The following is a 20,871-nucleotide window of genomic DNA, read 5'->3' on the forward strand; positions in this document are numbered from 1 at the left end:
ATAATGATAGTTTTACCTCCCCTCCTCCTTTCCAATTTGGATGCCTTTTACGTTTTTTCTTGTCTGATCACTGCAGCTAGTACTTCTATTACTATATTGAATAACAGTGGTGAAAGCAGCCATCCCTCTCTTGTTCCTGTTCTTAAGGAAAATGGTTTTAGTTTTTGCTCACTGAGTATGATGTTGACTGTAGGCTTGTCTTATATGGCCCCTATTATGTTCAGTTATGATCCCTCTATTCCCACTTTGATGAGAGTTTTTATCAAAATTGGTGTTGGATTTTGTTGGATGCTTTTTATGTATCAATTGATATGATCATGTTGTTTTTGTCTTTCAATTTGTTTATGTAATGTATCACATTTATTGATTTGCTAATATTATACCAGCCTTGCACCCCTGGAATAAATCCTACTTGGTCATGGTGTACAATCTTTTTAATGTATTTCTAGATTTGATTTGCTAAAATTCTGTTGAGAATTTTAGCATCTATGTTCATCAGGGATAATGGCCTGTAATTCTCTTTCTTTTTAGTGTCTTTATCTGGTTTTTGAATTAGGATAATGGTAGCCTTGTAAAAATAGCTTAGAAGTGTTCCTTCCTCTTGAATTTTTGTTTTTTTGGAATAGTTTGAAGAGGATAGGTATTAGTGGTTCTTTGAATATTTGATAAAACTCCCACGTGAAGCCATCCAGACTAAGGCTTTTGTTTGCTGGGAGGTTTTTTTTATTATTATTACTGCTTCAATTTCATCAGTAGTTATTTTCTATTCAAGTTTCTGATTCTTCTTGATTTTTGGAAGATTGTATTTTTCTAGGAATATGTCCATTTCATTCCAATTGTCCAGCTTATTGGAATATAGTTGTTCATAATATTTGTTGAGGATCCTTTGTATTTCTATGGGGTCAGTTGTTACTTTGTCTCTTTTGTTTCTGATTTTGTCTATTTGGGTCCTCTCTCTTTTGCTGGATGAGTCTAGCTAAAGGTTCATCAATCTTGTTTATCTTTTCAAAGAACTAGCTTTGTTGATCTTTTGTATTGTTTTTTTAAGTCTCTGTCATTTATTTCTTCTCTGATCTTTACTATTCCTTCCTTCTATTTACTCTGGGCTTTTCTTGTTGTTCTCTTTCTAATTCTGTAAGTTTTATGGTTAGTTTATTAGAAGATTTTCTTATTTTTTGAAGTATGCCTGTAATGCTATGAACTTATCTCTCAGGACTGCTTTCACTGTGTCCCATAGATTTGTTGTGTGTTCATTTTAATTTGTTTCCAGGAAGTTGTTGAGTTCTTTCTTGATCTCCTTGGTAAACCATTCATTGTTTAATAACACACTATTTAGGTTAAATGTTTTTTAATGTTTCTGAATGTTTTTATTATAGTTGATTTCTAATTTCATGCCATTGTGATCTGAGAAGATGCTTGATATGATTTTAATCTTCTTGAACTTGCAGAGACTTAGTTTATGTTTTAACGTGTGGTCTATCTTTGAAAATGTACCATGTGCACTTGAGAAGAATGTATATTCTGTAGCTTTGAAATTTCTGAAAATGTCAATTTCATCTGATCTAGTGTATCATTTAGTATCGCTGTTTTCTTGTTGATTTTTTTTGTCTAGAAGATCTATTCAGTGATGTCAGTGGGGTGTTGAAGTCCCCCACTATGACTATATTGCTGTAAATCTCTCCTTTAAAATCCTCTGGAAGCCGAAACTGGTTTGGCTCAGTGGATAGAGCGTCGGCCTGCGGACTGAGGGGTCCCGGGTTCGATTCCGGTCAAGGGCATGTACCTGGGCTGCGGGCACATCCCCAGTGGGAGATGTGCAGGAGGCGGCTGATCGATGTTTCTCTCCCATCGATGTTTCTAGCTCTCTATCTCTCTCCCTTCCTCTCTGTAAAAAATCAATAAAATATATTTAAAAATAAAATAAAATAAAATAAAATCCTCTGGAAGTTTTTTATATATTTAGATGCTCTTATACTGAGTACACATATGTTTTTTTTTTTATTGCTTAAAGTATTACAAAGGGTATTACATATGTGTCCATTTTATCCCCCCCGCCCTAGACAGTCCCCTAGCCTCCCCTATCCCCCAATGTCTTATGTCCACTGGTTATGCTTATATGCATGCATATAAGTCCTTTAGTTGATCTCTTACCCCCCTACCTCCTGCCCCCCAACCCTCCCCGGCCTTCCCACTGCAGTTTGACAATCTGTTTGAGGCAGCTCTGCCTCTGTATCTATTATTGTTCAAAAGTTTATAATGGTCTCTATTATCCATGAATGAGTGAGATCATGTGGTATTTTTCCTTCATTGACTGGCTTATTTCACTTAGCATAATGCTCTCCAGTTCCATCCATGACGTTGCAAATGGTAAGAGTTCCTTCCTTTTTAGAGCAGCATAGTATTCCATCGTGTAGATGTACCACAGTTTTCTAATCCATTCATCTACTGATGGGCACTTAGGCTGTTTCCAGATCTTAGCTATGGTGAATTGTGCTGCTATGAACATAGGGGTGCATATATCCTTTCTGATTGGTGTTTCTGGTTTCTTGGGATATATTCCTAGAAGTGGGATCACAGGGTCAAATGGGAGTTCCATTTTCAGTTTTTTGAGGAAACTCCATACTGTCTTCCACAGTGGCTGCACCAGTCTGCATTCCCACCAGCAGTGCACAAGTGTTCCTTTTTCTCCACAGCCTCTCCAGCACTTGTCGTTTGTTGATTTGTTGATGATAGCCAGTCTGACAGGTGTGAGATGGTACCTCATTGTTGTTTTGATTTGCATCTCTCGGATGATTAGTGACTTTGAGCATGTTTTCATATGTCTCTTGGCTTTCTGAATGTCCTCTTTTGAAAGGTGTCTATTTAGATCCTTTGCCCATTTTTTGATTGGATTGTTTATCTTCCTTTTGTTAAGTTGTATGAGTTCCCTATAAATTTTGGAGATTAGGCCCTTATCAGATATGACATTGGCAAATATGTTTTCCCACACAGTGGGTTTTCTCGTTGTTTTGTTGATGGTTTCTTTTGCTGTGCAGAAGCCTTTTATTTTGATGTAGTCCCATTTGTTCATTTTCTCTTTAGTTTCAAGTGCCCTAGGAGCTGTATCAGTGAAGAAATTGCTTCGGCATATGTCTGAGATTTTGTTGCCTTTGGATTCTTCTAGAATTTTTATGGTTTCCTGTCGTACATTTAAGTCCTTTATCCATTTTGAGTTTATTTTTGTGTATGGTGTAAGTTGGTGGTCTAGTTTCATTTTCTTGCATATATCTGTCCAATTTTCCCAACACCATTTATTGAAGAGACTATCTTGGCTCCATTGTATGTTCTTGCCTCCTTTGTCAAATATTAATTGAGCATATTGGTTCGGGCCAATTTCTGGGCTCTCTATTCTATTCCATTGATCTATATGCCTATTCTTGTGCCAGTACCAGGCAGTTTTGAGAACAGTGGCTTTGTAATACAACTTGATATCTGGTATTGAGATCCCACCTACTTTGGTCTTTTTCAGGATTGCTGCAGCTATTCGGGGTCTTTTTTTATTCCAGATGAATTTTTGGAGAGTTCGTTCTAGATCTCTGAAGTATGCCGTTGGTATTTTAATGGGAAGTGCGTTGAATTTATAGATTGCTTTGGGTAGTATGGACATTTTAATGATGTTGATTCTACCAATCCATGAACACGGTATGTTCTTCTATCTGTTTATGTCTTCCTCTATATCTTTTTTCAACGTCCTGTAGTTTTCTGAGTAGAGGTCTTTTACCTCTTTAGTTAAGTTTATTCCTAGGTAGCTTAATTTTTTTGGTGCGATGGTAAACGGGATTGTTTTTATAATCTCTCTTTCTGAAAGTTCACTATTGGTGTATAGAAATGCCTCGGATTTCTTGGGGTTAATTTTGTATCCTGCAACATTGCCAAATTCATGTATTAAGTCTAGTAGCTTTTTGATGGAGTCTCTAGGGTTTTGTATGTATAATATCATGTCGTCTGCAAATAAGGACAGTTTTACTTCCTCTTTTCCAATTTGGATGCCTTTTATTTCTTCTTCTTGCCGAATTGCAATGTCTAACACTTCCAGTACTATGTTGAACAGGAGTGGTGAGTGGGGGCATCCCTGTCTTGTTCCTGTTCTTAGGGGAAATGGTGTTAGTTTTTGTCCATTGAGTATGATGTTGGCTGTGGGCCTGTCATATATGGCTTTTATTATGTTGAGGTATGATTCTTCTACTCCCACCTTGCTGAGAGCTTTTATCAAAAATGGGTGTTGAATTTTGTCAAATGCTTTTTCTGCATCAATTGATATGACCATGTGGTTTTTTTCTTTCAATTTGTTTATGTGATGTATCACGTTTATTGATTTGCGGATATTGTACCATCCTTGCATCCCTGGGATAAATCCTACTTGGTCATGGTGTATGATCTTTCTGATGTACTGCTGGATCCGATTTGCTAAGATTTTGTTGAGGATTTTGGCATCTATGTTCATGAGGGATATTGGCCTGTAATTCTCTTTCATTGTGTTGTCTTTACCTGGTTTTGGTATTAGGGTGATGCTGGCTTCATAGAATGAGCTTGGAAGTGTTCCTTCCTCTTGAATTTTTTGTAGTAGTCTGAGGAGGATAGGTTTTAGTTCTTCCTTGAATGTTTGGTAAAACTCCCCTGTGAAGCCGTCTGGTCCTGGGCTTTTGTTTGCTGGAAGCTTTTTGATGACTGCTTCAATTTCTTCCATAGTTATTGGCCTGTTGAGATTTTTAGATTCTTCCTGATTGAGTTTTGGAATGTTGTATTTTTCTAGGAATTTGTCCATTTCCTCCAGGTTGTCTAGTTTGTTGGAGTAGAGCTGTCCATAGTATTTTTTAACAATCATTTGTATTTCTGTGGGGTCTGTTGTTATTTCGCTTCTATCGTTTCTGATTTAAGTACACATATGTTTACCAGAGTTATATCCTCTTGTTGTATTGATCCCTTTAGTATTATCAAGTGGCCTTCATTGTCTGTTGTTATTGCCTTCTTTTTGAAGTCTGTTTTGTCAGATATGAATATTTTACCCCAGCTTTTTTTCATTTTTCATTTGCCTGAAAAATTTTTTTCCATCCCTTCACTTTCATTCCATGTGAGTCTTTTGTTCTGAGGTGAGTCTCTTGTAGACGGTATATATATGGGTCATGTTTTCTTATCCATTGAGCTACTTATTGCCTTTTGCTTGGATCATTTAAGTCATTTACATTTAAAGTTATTATTGATAGGTACTTATTTGTTGCCATTCTTACTCTTTATGCCTGTGTTCTTATCTTTCTCTATATCTTCTTCTTACACCAATTCCTTTAGCATTTCTTGAAGTGCTAATTTGGTGAGAATAAATTCTTTAGCCTTTTTTTTTTTTTTTTCCACTGTGAAGATCTTTATTTCACCTTTGATTTTGAATGATAACCTTGATGGAAAGAGTAGTTTTGGGTTCAGTCCCTTGGTTTTCTTTACTTTGTATACTTTATGACACTCTATTCTGTCCTGAAGTACTTCTATTGAGAAATCAGTTAATCATCTAAAGGGAACTCCCTTGTAGGCAAGTTTCTGTCTCTCTCTTACAGCATTTACGATTCTGTTTTTAATGTTTCCATTTTAATTATTATATGCCTAGGTGTGAGTCTTTTGGGGTTCATCTTGGCTGGGACTCTGTGTTTCCTGAATATGAGTGACATTTCCCTTCACCAGGTTAGGGAAATTTTCTGCCATTATTTCTCCAAACAGGTATTCTATTCCTTGCTTGGATTCTTTTCCTTCTGGTACCCCTATGATGTGAATGTTGTTACATTTCATGTGGTCCCAAAGTTTCCTTAAACTCTCTTCCTGCTTTTTATTTTATTTTTTTCCCATTTGCTGCTCTGAATGGTTTTTTTTTTCCTACCTTGTCTTCTAATTCACTGATTTGGTCCTCAGCTTCTTCTAACCTACTGTTAAATCCTTCCAGGTTGTCCTTTATTTCAGCTATGTCATTCCTCATTTCCAATAGATTCTTATTTATTCTTTCAACCTCTCTTTTCATGTTGGTGTAGCTCTCATTGTCTCTTATTGTTCTCATTAAGCTCCTTATAATTCTCGTTAAGTTGCTTGTAATTATCCCTGAATTGTTTGACTACCCTTATTACCATTACTCTGAATTCTTTATCTGACAAAGTGCTTGCCTCCATTTCATTTAGTTCCTTTTCTGGTGATTACTCCTTTTCTTTCATTTGGGTGTTGCTTCTTTGTTTCCCTATTTTTACTGTTTCTTTGTATTTGTTTCTATGTATTAGATCAAACTGCTATGCTTCCCAGACTTTGTGGGGTGGTCTTATGTGGAAGGTGTTTTGTGGGACACAGTGGTGTAGTTTAGATCTCCTAAACTGGGTGCTCTAGGAAAGTCTCTAGCTTGAGTTATTTGGGTCCTCCTGTTGTAGTTGTGTCTTGAATGTTATTGTCTCATTTGTGGATGGAATTTCCTCTCAGACTGGCTGACTATGTGGCTCATCCCCAACCACTTCAAGCAAGCTTTGTGGAGGTGCTATCAGAACAGAAAAAAAATACAACACAACAAAATGCAAAATAAAAGAAACAAAACTAAAACATACACAACAATATCAACCGCCAGAGAATAGAGAATTAGGAAAGAGAAAAGAAAGCAAGAATGATAGAAGAATATGAGGAGGAAAATAACAAAACCAACCAACCAAAAATCCCCACACAAACAAAAAACAAAACAAAAAATGCGGGGGTGGGGGGGGGATAGGGAAGTAAAAGGAATATGTAGGTGCAGAGCTAAAATAAAGAAATTAAGAATAAATAATTAGGGGAATAGGGGAAGGAAAGTGGTTTAAAATAAAGAAAGAAGAAAAGAAAAGTAAGAAAGATTTATTGAAAAGGAAAATAGAGGAGAAAGCAGATAGACCCAAAATAAGCAAAGTAGAAAAGATGAGATATGAGGGTAAAAGGAAAAGAGAGAAATAAAGAAAAAAGATTGTGTAGGAAAAAGGAAGATGAAAATTAGATACATGAATGAAACAAGAGAGACTAGAGCAATAACAAATCAATAAAGCAGATAGATAAAGAAGATGAGGGGAAAAGAAAGGAAAGAGAAGAAATTAAAAAAAGAAAAAATAGAATAAAAAAGGAGGAAAAAAAGGTGAAGTGGCATTCATTTCAGCCAAGTTTAGTGCCCCCATAGGAGCTTCGTTTGGATCCTACTCTTCTGATGACTGTGGCTGACTGTTTTGTCTGCCAATTCTGGTCTTTCCCTGAGATATTTTAGGTGCTAACCCCTATCAGAAACTGTCCTCCTTTGGCTTTCAGCAACCTGCTAGAAGCTCCAAGTGAGCCACAGTTTGTGTCTGTCTCCACAGGACTTGGCTGCAAGCAGGAGGGCACAATCTGCCTTCTAAAACTGGTTTGTTAGCGTGTGGAGCCCAGGGCTGGGTCAGCAAACTTCCTCTGGTTCCCTGGGTTCCACCTCTGTCCGCCTTTGCCTGCTAGCCAGCTGTCAATCTTAATCACTCAAAAGTCTGTCTCTGAAAGGGCTTTAAGCGGGGAAGGTGCTGCTCAGATTTCAGGGAATGTGGTTAGTGTGTTTCCCTGTCCCAGGGCTACTCCTCTGCAAATGGCCCAAAATATTACTCTGTCCTCAGCTGGGCAGAGATCCTTGTATGCAATCCAGTGGGATCGACTGCAAACCTGGACTTTCTATCAGCTCTCCCATGAGGGGAAAATACCAGGCTAGACTGGTGCTCAGGATAGTGGGGCAGACAAGCCTTCCCCCATCCAGTCAATGAGGGCTCCTGAGACTGTTCAAACCCATAGGCTTGGACTCTGCTTTTGTTTCCTCTGAAAAGGTCAGAATTCAGGGTGTGGTATTCAGGTTTCTTGAGAGTGGAGCAGGCTATATTACCTAGGGCAGGGTTTTTTTTTTCTTTACCTGCCCTGTGGCTGCTGGAAGTGGCTAGCTCCTCTCAGGAAAAATGGCCCTTTCAGTTTGGATACTTATGAACGACCAAAGGCAGGATTCCTGGCATTTCCAGATCTCCCTGCATTGCTCCCCACCCTAGCCACTCTTTAGGCACCTCAAATCCATGCCTCCCTCCCTGCACTAAAGCCTCAGGTGAGTAGTTGCAAATAAAAACTCCTGTGCTCTGGGTTTAGAAAAAACCACAAACTGTGGTTTTCTCTCCCACTGGCTCTGGTTTGCTGGCTCCAGACTCTGCTGCTGCTGACAGCAGCCCTGCCGCCTTTCACAGCTGGATGTTATGTGGGCCGTGGGTCTGGGCTCTGGTGCTCCGGGCTGTGGAGCCAAGCCTGGGCTCTGGGCCTCTATCTTTTGAGGGCACAGAGCCTCCCATAGCCCAGCACTCCCTCCTCTCTCGGCCCTCCTGCCTGCTGCCCCTGAGAGCTGGGGCAGCTCCTCTCACGACCTCTCCTTTCCTACCGGTCTCCAGGTGTTTTCTGTCCTTCCTCCTCCTCAACTGGACTTCGTTTGTAATTCCAGGTGAATGTTCTCCAATTTAATTGTGTTTCTAGTTTGGCCCTGGGATGAGGTGCATGACAGATCTGCCTATTTGGTCACCATTTTCCCCTCTCACTCTGTTGTTGTTGTTTTTTTGTGTGTGTTTTGGTTTTGTGGATTGTTGTGCTCAGGCATGAATGGACTGTTAGGAATGATCCTGTTTAAATTATGGTTTCTATACATTTAATGAGCTTCACAGCAACGTTGAGTTCTCCCTTGGTTGCCTTGAACTAAAACCTTAGTTCCCTGTTCTGAGTCACTGGGCAGACCACAGGCTCAACTCCATGACTCTCCTAAAAGAAACAATCAGGTGTATTGAGCATGTCCACAAACATTAGAAATTCTTTTGATATTTTAAACTTTCTCTTACTTTCAGATGACTTTTGAAATTAAATTTAACTATCTGTAGAAAAGACAGAAAATACAATATTTTTAAAAAGATATTATTTTTAAGAGGGAGCCACATAATAATTTCCATTAGCACTGAAGAAGGGGACTCAATCTGATATGATGTAGCCTTTCAATGAGTTCCTCCAGATCAGGGTGAGGCAGGTCCCCAACTGCACACTCCAAAAGCAAAATGACAACTTCAAAATGGCAGGAGTAGGTACATATGGAAAAATAAAACTTCCCATAAATGCTCATTAAGGATTCCCAGGAGGAATGAGGAATCATAAAGTAACTAGCTACCCAAATAAAAAGGAAGTTTGTATTTGACCCAGACCCCCTGATGTTACACTTCAATGGGCACAGAGAACATCTGCTGGACTCATCCCAAATGTCTCAACTTTAGCACTGCAATGATTTATTTTCAGGAAAAAATAATATCCTAAATCAAAATGCTGTTTTCATGAGGTCGTTCAGAAAACATTAAGAAGGTAGCGGGCAGGATTGATTCTCTCCTGAGGAGAACAGACCACTGAGAGTTCCAGGTGCAGGCACAGGCTGCCCATGGACGAGGCACCAAATCAGGGACGGTTGTCAGTCCTGGGAGCTGCCCCGTGGATAAAAGCACAGGCAGGCTAGAAAGAAGTAGATCCGGAGCTTTGCCTACTTCTTAATTTTTCCAAGGACAATTCTTTAAGCTACACTTTCTTCTTCTGTATATAACCCTTTGGTACACTTTCAAAAAAAACCAATCAAAGTTGATCATCCACATTAAAATGAACAGATAAACAAGCTGTTAACTTTAAGACATTTCTCATTTTACTAAGCAAAGGAATTCATAAAATTGTGGTCTTTCCCACTCAGTAACTATAGAGGAAGCACTGTTGGGGCTGTAGGGTGAGGAGGAATGTTGCCCTAAAATAATGGGACCTCTGCTTAATTATGAACAGGACCACAAGCAGGAGAAGTGAAGACCCACCGACATGGGGACCATTCATCAGTTGCTTTGGCAGGGTGACTATTATGCTGAAGGGGCAAGAAAACCCCTAAATAGAGTTAGAAAGCCCTGCTCCCTTCTCTACCCTTCTTTGATGCTTTTAATTTGAAGAGAGCAATTGCTCCAGATTCCACATCCTATTAGTATGCAGTTTCAATAAGGCAGGTCATGGAATCGCCCTTCCCTAGACATTTTAAAGAAAAAGACAGACAAATATTTGCCTGGAACTCCTAGGAAACCTTTCAAGATCCCTTCCAGCCATATGATGCTATAACTCAAGTATTTAATAATGCTGGGGTGTGTAACATCTACACTTACTGACAGACTACAGGAAGCGCGAGTCCCCCAGGCCTTGGAGCAGTTGACACAAGAAAGTAAATGGGCAGGTGTGCGGGACTGGTCCCCAAGGTGTTCTTGGACCCTGGATGCTCCAACCTGAGGCAGGTCACCTGAAAGAGCCCCAGCGTTCCCACCTGTAAAATCAGAATTCCTTCTACCTACTTTGAGCAATTATCTTGAGGATTTATTTGAAATCAACAAAGGAACAAGACTGATTTCCTGCACTTTTCAGAGCCATGAGGATTTTGTAATTCCTCTCTGGGTTGGAGAACCATGATCTGTAAGGGAATCTGAGAGGTGATCTAGTGCAGAGCCCTCCTTCGGGGAGATGAAGCCCCAAAGCTGCAGAGGACCAGCCTGCAGCCCTGGGGGGACTGGAAGCTCTTGCCTGTTTTATATGCAGCCCCTGGTTTCATCGCTTGTGTTCATGGAATTATGGTTAACACATTCTTCAAAAGACTAAACAAGGGATAAACAGGAGGGAGGCCTCACTAACCCGCAAACAATTGGCATTTAATAAAAACATACTGCAATCAGGAGACAGGAGGAAATGCTGTTTTCATTGTCCTGACTAGATTTTCTGTATAATCAAGCAGGCCAAATGGGGTCAGGTGGTTGGCTGACCCTTCACTTTTTGTCCATCATTAAGGAGCAGACATGTTTTCTATCCTCCAGCCACCTGTACAATAACTACAGTGTATCAGGGGCCGCTGCATGGGATGTTCCATCCAGAGAGGAATGGGATGAACTTGGCCTAAGTGCAGGAGGCTGTTTGCTACTTGCTGTGGGGTAGTTATGGCCCAAACCCAGCTTTCAGCAATGCCCTTCACAGCAGTGGTCCCAGGCCGTGCCCTGGTCACAGCTACAGAGAAAATGGCAGCTGCAAATCATTGCTTTTCCCTAATCTCAAATGCCTGAGAGAATGTTCCAGCATCTCTGAAACAGGGGAGATGCCACCATGGGAACTGTAGAGAGTAGATGTGATGAACACAGCCCTTCTGTGGCAGAGGACAGCAGAAGGAAAAGCATGTGCAGCAGATGCGTGAGTTGAAGGTAGGAGGTTATTAGTAGGACCAGAGACCTATCAGTCAGGGATGATATCTTGCCTGAATGACAGAAAGCTTGGCCAACCCACAGCTGGCCAAAAGAAAACTGACTGGCAGGTCAGGGCCTCCAAACTGTACATGATTAATACTACAAAGTTCAAACACACTGGTGGTTTCACCTAGATGGCAACCTCCAAGGGACTGGCAGTGTTTAGGGCTGGACTGACAGGCTCAAGCATCCAACAGGTCTTCATGCCCAGCTGACATCTCTGTCCCCAGGAAAGGACAGCTGGTCAACCATGCCTCTGACCTGTGCAATGGCATAATCCGAGTTGTTGGTCGCCTGCATGCCTTCATTCCCACTGATTCCCACACCCACATGGGCTGTCTGGATCATCCCGACATCATTGGCACCGTCCCCGATGGCGAGGGTGATGGCCTTTACCCGCTTCTTAACCACGTCTACTATCTCAGACTTCTGCAGAGGAGACACTCTGTAAGAGAAGAAAGAGAAATTATGACTGTATTGATCTTTCCAGAGGAAACAGCTGTAATCTACATTTAGCTGCATTAAAAGGGCAGTCATCGGACAATTTCCAAATTCAATACATACGTTTTATGTTCGTGTGCAAAAGAGCTTTCAGAAAACAGTAGCTTGTGGCTTTCAAGTATTTGCCAACTTCACAGATGAAATACACAACAAAAAACTAACTTAAAACACAGCCCATCTGTAATCACCCTGTTCAGTGGGAGTCCCATGTGCAAACACCCCAGGGGCACATGTGCCCTCCCAAAAGATACAGGCAGTGAAGCTGGTTACAGAGGCTTTGGGAAATGTCTTCCCAGCAAATCAGAAAACTAGCACAGACTCCATTTTTGCTTTGGTGAACATCATTCACAACCTAGGGCTGGCAAAAGAATTTTCCATAAAATCTGCTTTCACAGAAGGGAAAGTAAGTTGGCAGAGCTTGAGAAGTGCAGAAAGAGGACGCAAGAAAGAAGAAAGAAGAAAGACTTCTCCAACTCCACCCCAGAGGCAGAGACAGCATTTGAAGGGCAGCCAAGGCAGAGGATTTCAGAAGGGGACTCCTGGGGGGTAGATGGTCTACTGAGGCTGAACTGCAGCAGCAGAGCACAAAGAGTGGACAGAGCAGCCTCTGCCTAAGAGGGGCTGTTTCCACAAGGAATCAGGCAGGTGGGCTTTTGTTCATAAGCCCTCAAGTCCTCTGGGAAGGAAACCTAATATAAATTTATGGTGTCTAAAGCACAGCAACATTGATTATATGAAGTGTTTGTTCCTAGTATAAGATCAGACAACGAGGACCTCAGGACTGACTTATTTTTATTTTAAATTCTGAATTGGTAAGCTGATTTGAGAAATTTACTGAATCATTACCCGCGCCCCCCCCCCCCCCCCACACACACACATGAGTAAAAGACCTGTCTGGGTTTCCCAAAAGTACCAGCTGTGGCCACATACAGACTGGACTTAAAAACCAGAATAGACACTCACAGACCTTCCCAGTAGAACTATGAGTTCTCATATGGCCAACCCACAAAAATGCTTGTTTCCAAAAGAAAACTTAAATTTTACCAACTCTGGAAAGAAATGTGTTTGGTGAGACAGCAAGCTGAATTTAAAGCACAGGTACTTTGAAGCTATTGCTCAGTTACAAAGAAATAAAAATTAGCAAGTTAGAAAAAGGGCGTTAGAAGCCAGGTTGTATGACCTAGTACCTCTTTTGTGATTTTCACAGGGACTTTCAATAATAGGACTTCACAGCCTCCTGGGGTAGTTGCAACCACGAAAAATTATTATTACTTTTTTGTTGTTGATAAGCATTAATAAGTACTAATTCTACCCTCTGGACCAGAGTAGAACAAACATAACATTTTTTTTTCAAATATTAGGGAGGTTGAAATATAAAGATACCTATCACATATTTCCTCCCACAGTTCAGTTTCTGCTGGCTAACCAATCGCAGGTCCTTTAACCCTATTTAATAGGCATGCTTCAGAACTTAAAAAAATAGCTCCCAACTGTGAGCTTCTAGAGAGCTGAGAGCAGAACAGAGCAGTCACCAGCTCCCTGGTAGCAAATGCTAGATTGACCTTAATGTAGCTTAAAGTGAAATGGAAGCTTTACTATTATTATCATTGAGCTTCCTGTCAACTAAACTTAAGCAATTTCAACACACAGGGATATAAGCTGTATGTATTCCCTCCAAGTTTGAGCAACTGCCAATTGGAGCCAACATCTGGTCTTCACATACCTCTTTTTCATTAAATTTCTGATTGTCAGGATGGCAGGCACATCTCACAATTAGAATTTGCTATGCAAATGTGATTTCTCATTTTATTTTTGAACTCAATAGAAGCAGAGATCAAATATAGTATAGAGAAAATGACCTAAGATTCAAAGTGGAAGAACTGTGCATGACCTTTTCCTGTGCCCCATATGAACTATGTCATCAGGGAAAACCATTTTTATCAGTCCTTGTCTTTTCATCAATGAAATGGAGAAAATGAGAACCATCCACTTCATGAGATGGTTGTGGTGTATTTATGTGAAACCATTCTGCTTCCTAACAAGTGCAAAGCAAATGTTATGTCCTACCCCATCTGTAAAACCTAAGTTGTTTGTGTTGGCAGGGGGGGAACACATCTGAGAAGTGCATGCCATCTGGCTCATGGTTACCAAACCATGTGTGTAGGTGTCCTAGGGTACTATAGGGGGAAATTATACATTTTCAAGGTAAATACAGTAACATCTCTCAGGCAGTGGTAGAAAATATAGCTCTAAGTAGCCCATAGTCTCGACATTACATTATGCTACATTGCTCTGCATGATATATCTTTGTGAAGCGGAGTTTTCATGGTTGCTATGATAAAGAGCAAATACACTGTGAAAAAAAATCAATGTACAGCAGGAAATGAGGGAGGCAGCGTCCACTTTTACTCCAAGGTTTGAGCAGTTGTACAGTGCTCAGCAGGTGCACCCTACCACATGATTGGTAAGTGATTATGATTGTTTGAGAATAAAAGAAAAAGAAGTATTATTCTTTCATTTATGTGCATTATTGTTTCAAATGTCTGCTAAATTTTTAGGACATAAATACTCCTTGAATTGTTTGATCTTGCCTGCTTAATAGATAGATACTGTTCAGTTTTACTTTTGGCCTAGGGGCTTTGCAGAGTATTATTGAGACATTGAGGTACCGTTAATCCAGAGAATCTGGGGACCTCTGCATTAACACTTGTCTCCATGGTTACATTAATCATGCATCAAGTACAGTTATTCATCTACTGAAGTGGAGCTTCACCCAAAGGTGCCATCACTTAAGTCTTCAACTCTTCTTCTGCATTCATGAAGATATCACAAGAGACCATGGAACAGAACCTTTAACAGCACTGGGAGGCCTGAGTCTGTGACTCCTTGAGATTTCATATGCTTCCCAAGTAATCAAGCAAATTGGCCTCTTTATCAGCAAACCTGATAAAGTGGTCTGGAAAGAAAGGGAACCTGGGCAGGAAGCTCAGCCACATGGACACTGTGCTGTGGGAGGTTCAAAGGTTTGTGGTGGTGGAAGAGGGAAGGTGCTAAACAAATTCAAGGTTTTCTTTGAAGTTAAAGTTATTGCTTTTATGTTAGTAGGTTTTGCAATAAGCCAACCAACACAAGATAAATAGCAAGTCAAATATACTCACTATATTTTCCACTTTGGAATTTGGAGCTCAAGAAAGTTGAGGCAAGTCATGACTCTGATTACTTAAAGTAAAATCTTTGAGAGTCCAACAGCTGCTTTTCCCCAAAAAGCAAAAAATAAAGAAAAAACCTGACTGGGTATATAAACTAAGCCATATCCTCATGTTTTAGAAGCATGAGATTCTCATCAAGGATTTATTATGCCCCTAACTGCAATGCCTTGAGAAAATATAATTCTAGCACACACTAGGGGTTCATAACAGATGTCAAACAGCTAATTTCTACAGAACTGGATAGGCACCATTACGCTTCAGCCACACATACTATTTTAGTATGCCAAGTTACCACAAAGCACAAACTAGCTCTTCTAAAATCTTAGTTTGTGACATGGAATCACATGCCACACTTAATACGTATTCCCAGCATATAATACGTCCAACACATAAAATAAGGATTCCCATCCACATCTGGTATAGGACACTTCTATACTATATTTTGGTGAATTACATATAGAAATATAAATTCAAAGATCTTCAATAACTAGAGAGGTATTCTACCCACTTTTCTTTTGGCTAACACATTAGATTCTAAAATAAAAGTTTTCATTTTGAGACTTTCAAACAAAAATTCAGTATTCTGGAGTATCTCATTTATGGAATGTGTATTCCTGAAATTTTAAAACTCATTTTCTAAAGGTATTTCAAACATAACACTGAAAGATAACCATTGGCATCTGCCTTTATAAGATTAATGATCATGCATTAATTTATCTGATCTACAAAAGCCCTGGTCTCAGAGTGAGTTTTTAAATTCTGATCTTGCAATATCATTTGAACAAATTTAAGTCCTTTCTCTTCTCAGAGCTCAGCTGCCCCATTTGTCAAAGAGGGGCTGAGCCTCCAGTATTGATAGATGTAAACTGAGCTCACCTGAGCCAGAGGAATTGAAGGAACTCCACTCAGGGGCATCCAAGAGAACTTCAACCACAGTCACAACTCTTACTAGTTAACCAGATTCACCACATATTTTCATTAATTGAACTTCAAAACGTCTTTATTCCAAAAAAAAAACAAAAAACCGTCTTCATGAATAAAAAAGAGATTTGAAAACCACTGGCCTAGATCACTGAGTCTCAAATTCTAAGTGAGCATCAGAACCTTCTAGAGCAGTGGTTCTCAACCTTGGCTGCACATTAGAATCACCTGGGAATCTTTTTAAAATCCTGATTTTTGGGCCTCATCCTCCGGAAATTCTGTTTCTTTGTTATGGGGTGGGGCCACAACATTAGTAACAAAGAAACAGAATTTCCGGAGGATGAGGCCCAGAAATCAGGATTTTAAAAAGATTCCCAGGTGATTCTAATGTGCAGCCAAGGTTGAGAACCACTGTTCTAAAGAGCTCATAAAACTACAGATTTTGATTCAGGAAGGCCAGGTGAGTCCAGAGAATGCATATTTTAACAAGTTCTGAGTGATGTGTTGCTCGTCATGGACCACTAACGTAGCCAGCAATGGCCTGAACAAAAAGGCAAGTTCTCTCTTGTTGAAACATTTTAATTGGCTAAGCTTACATTCCTATAACACAGGATACTTGCAAAATTTTCACAGAGTGACATTTACAATTAATTAGCAGAAACACTGAATTTTGTTCCCTCTTTCAAGCTTTGCATATGTAGGTACTTCTTTGCTTTTAAACCAAAACTAGCAAGTACAAATTTAGGTTGGTATTTCATTTAAGACAGTCTTCCAATCTGAGTATCTCACATAAGAGAGTGAAAGGGGAAAATACTAAGCAGAATAAGATATACAAGCATCCATATGTGTGTGTTTTTAATGATGCAGAAACCAGCATACATGATTTCATTTGTGAAAGTATCCATCTTCCGGCTTACTGAAAGATAGTATCCTTATGAAAGAGATTTCCTTTGATTAAAAAAACATTGTTATAACGTATTATACCTTATTTCTTATAGCAGTCAGTGATCCACAATATTTGACAATTGGAGGATCTTAGAAAAATCTCATATAGAGTGTGTAGATATATAAACACCTTACATATGCACCCAAAACCTAAAAACAATTAAACTATCCTATGTACCTGTCTAATGAGTGTGCCACTGGCCAACCGACACCTATGTGTTGTTTCTTTTGATGTGCTGAGTGCTCTGGCACAGGCCAGTGGGCCACACCTTCTGGCAGTTACCCGCTCTGGGACAGCCCACACCTGTGCTCTGACCCAAAATATGTGACTCTCAAATTTCATCTATAGCTCAGTTTTTGGTACATCTCACTGCAGCCCCAAGCTCCAAAAGCAGATAATTTTGGCAGCTTGAGGTAGTCCCTAGAGCATGGTCACAGACATGAGACCAAGGGGAGGGGTGGCAGGAGGAAGGAGGGTGAATCTAGGTGAACCCAACAAGATAGCTTACGTATAGGCGCAAAGCAGTGATACTTAGACTCAATCACTCAACAGTTCTAAAGCAGACTTAGGTGCTCCCTCATTACGAAAACTTACACACAGAGAGGAGCTATGTTATACATGAGGAAGCCACTGACACGGTGCCTCAGAAAGATGCACAACTACAGAAGCTGTTCAGGTTTTATTTCAAGGGCGACAGGGCCTGACTAGGAGGCAGCCTCACAAAGATTGGGGCTTGAGTAGAACACATTCAAAAATGCAGAATGAATGCTTGCAGAAAAAGTACAACCCATGAGATGATGGGCATGAGAGTGAAGCCACATATACCTGGTCACCACATGAACAACATGCACACACGTTCAGGGATGAGCGTTTCTAGCTTTGGTTGCTTTGGCACTGAAGGGTTCTATCCACCCCAGCATTTCCTCTAAAGATTAAGCTGTTATGCAGACCCTCCTGTTCTCCCACTTCACTCAATCCTTAAAAATTTCAAAACTGAACTTGATTGGTTTCCTACAAAGTTGCTATTCTTTCCCTAGTATCACCAACGACCCTCATAAAAGAGAAGACAGGATGACAGATCACAAGGGGACATCATGAACTACCTACATCTCAGTAATTAATCCCGAAATTATTTAATAGATTTATTTATTTCTATATAGTCTATTTATGCACTGTGATTTATTATATCCCTTATGTGGATTGTTTGTCTCTCTAACCTTCATTTTCTATTCGGTTCCTATCTATCCATTTCTTTACCCAACTCTAAATGCTTATCCAGTGGACAGTCAATCAATGGTGACTAACTACCAAAATCATAGACCTAAGACTAAATTACATCTCTAAGCATAGCTATAAATAATAGGAAAAAATACAGTTCCACTTAAACAAAAATACATGAACTTCCATATAAATAACAGACCTGGAAACGTGCTATCAGTGTGTAATTGTGAAAGACTACTTGTACTCATAGATGGAGAGAAGGAAGGCAATACAAATATGACTGAACACCTCTATGAGATCTAAATTTATTATCCGTAGAAAGTAATTAGGCCCAGCTGGCATGGCTCAGTGGTTGAGCGACGACCTATGAACAGGTTAATTCCCAGTCAGGGCACACGCCCGGGGTTGCAGGCTTGATCCCCAGTGTGAAGCATATGGGAAGCAGCCAATCAATGATTCTCTTTCATCATTGGTGTTTCTATCTCTCTCTTCTTTTCCTTTCCTCTATGAAATCAATAAAAATATTTTTAAAAGTAGTTAAAAACACCCTACTTTTCTGTGATTTAGGGATGGACACTGCAAATTTTCTTGATCAAATATTCCAGTGGTTTTGACTCTTCTACTAATATGCTTTAAAATGTTATAGGCTTACTACAGGCTTTTTGTGAGAGAGCTTAGTGGTGCAGAGCTGGCAACAATCTTTGGCTTCACATAGGGCTTTCCTGGAAAAAGTAACATATAAGCCTGGTCTTTTCATTTCCCCTGGCTCTTCTGATCATAATGCTTTGACTATTATAAGCCAAAAGCTAGCTCTTGCGTATCATTTTGCATAAGCACTTTGAGGGCTCAACAGACACCAGCTTACCAAGTCTTTACAAAGGGTCTCAGGGATGTCAAGTGATGCAAATGATCTAACCAAGTCTTTATATTTAAGTACCTCACCATGTACTTGCTCTTTGCACAGTTATTTAAGTGTAAAATCACATCTTTCATAAACTCAAATACCTTGGTACCTTTGTACTATTAATGACTGTTCAACACAGTGCTTAGTAGAATAAGCATTTAATGTGCTGATTAAATAAAATGATTAACCTATATCTCATTTTCAGTGATAAAAATTTGTAAGGAATAACCATGAACCCTCATGTGACCTTATGAAATACAGGTCAATATGCCACAGAATTTCTTGAGCAACTAATGTAAGAGCCCAGATGGACCAACAGTATTATTTATTTTGGTAAGATGAAACATACATGCTTTGATAACATTCCCTGTATTTTACCTGTATCAGCCATAAGGTTGCCTCCCTATGATTACACTGAAGGTTGGATGCATGCTACTGACACAAAGTGATAAAGCTTGACTGTGCCAGGTGAGTTAAGAAGCATGCAGCTGCACTATCATCTTGCTTTATATTTTGATGGTGCAATTCTATGATCACTTTATAAAATTAACATATATATATGTTAAATTTTTATATATGTTTTATATGTATATATAATTGAAACTGCAGAAATCCATGGAATCCTATTAGTATGAAGATTATTTTTAACATGGTATAGGTATTCATTTTTCAAAAATACTAAGGTTAAATGTTTCCACATTCCAGATACACTCTTTCTGAATGAATGAACTTTCAAAAACAGGAGCTAAGCTCTCCTTTACACTCTACCAAAAAGGAGGTGGGGAGAGCGAGAAAGGAGGAGGGAGGAGGGAGGAGGGAGGAGGGAGAGAAGAAGAGGGCAGGCTATAATCAGGAGAGAACATGAGAGCTTTTAAAAATACTACTTATAGAAGTGTGCTGCTTTAATAATTTCTTACAATTACTACTAATGATTTTCTTGTTGTTTAAAAGGTTCATTTAACCCATTCTATATTTAATCATAATATAAATCTTAGTGTCATACACACACACACACAGCACAACATGTAGTCTTGATTCTCCTTTTAGTATTGACCTTGAAAAATAATCTTGCTAGTGTCTTAATAAGTATTCTGTATTTTCACCTTTTGTACTACCCAGAGCTTAAATATAAATAATTCTAAGACAGATATTCTTAAAATCTGAAGTTACTCTTATATGGTCTCTAAATCTTGATTTCAAACTCGAAAAATTTCCTCAGCGATCAAGAATTTTAAAGGAAAGGAGCCCTAACAACTAATTTCGGACAAGGCATATTTATCACCATCTAATCTGATGACTGCCTTCACTGTCCTCCAGTCACTCTCTTCTATCCAACCACCGTGAAATTGTGAGTCAAGAGGGAACTTGATATTCTTTATTAACCGAACAAAAACCTTATAACCTGATCCTGTGCTGTGGCTGTAAATGCTGCCTGTGCAGCTGAGGTTTTGAGGGTCGCTCTCAGAAAAAGGGAGGACACCCTGTCTACTCAAGATCGATTTACTCCACAGCCCAGAAAGGGCCCACTATGAAATCAGTATACCCTGCTTGGGTGTTCAGAATTTATGCATCCCCGCTTGTGTCCATGACAATTTTATCACATGTCCAGGAAACAGAGCAATCAAAGTGGCACTAAGACAGGAGTATAGCTTCTGAAAACCTAACATCTCCACTAAATGATGTAGAATATATTAAGATCTGGGCAACCACATTTAATGTCAAAATTTTAATAGGTTGTATGTTGTGAATTACATAGTTTTATATTCTCTGAAATCCACTGATTAGAATCTGTTTCTTTCTGTATGAGGCTGAAAAGAATGGAGC

At 39.5% G+C, this 20,871-nt stretch overlaps 1 protein-coding gene across 1 annotated transcript in view; it reads right to left on the reverse strand.

The window, feature by feature from the left end:
* Positions 1–20,871, reverse strand: part of ATP8A2 (ATPase phospholipid transporting 8A2) — a 701,182-nt gene that overhangs the window by 261,685 nt on the left and 418,626 nt on the right. Inside the window, exon 26 of the mRNA XM_036300527.1 lies at positions 11,607–11,790. Coding sequence (XP_036156420.1) covers positions 11,607–11,790 — 184 coding nt within the window. The remainder of the gene's footprint in view (positions 1–11,606; positions 11,791–20,871) is intronic.

Source organism: Myotis myotis, unplaced genomic scaffold (genome assembly GCF_014108235.1).
Source record: "Myotis myotis isolate mMyoMyo1 unplaced genomic scaffold, mMyoMyo1.p scaffold_m19_p_3, whole genome shotgun sequence".
Lineage (NCBI taxonomy): Eukaryota > Metazoa > Chordata > Mammalia > Chiroptera > Vespertilionidae > Myotis > Myotis myotis.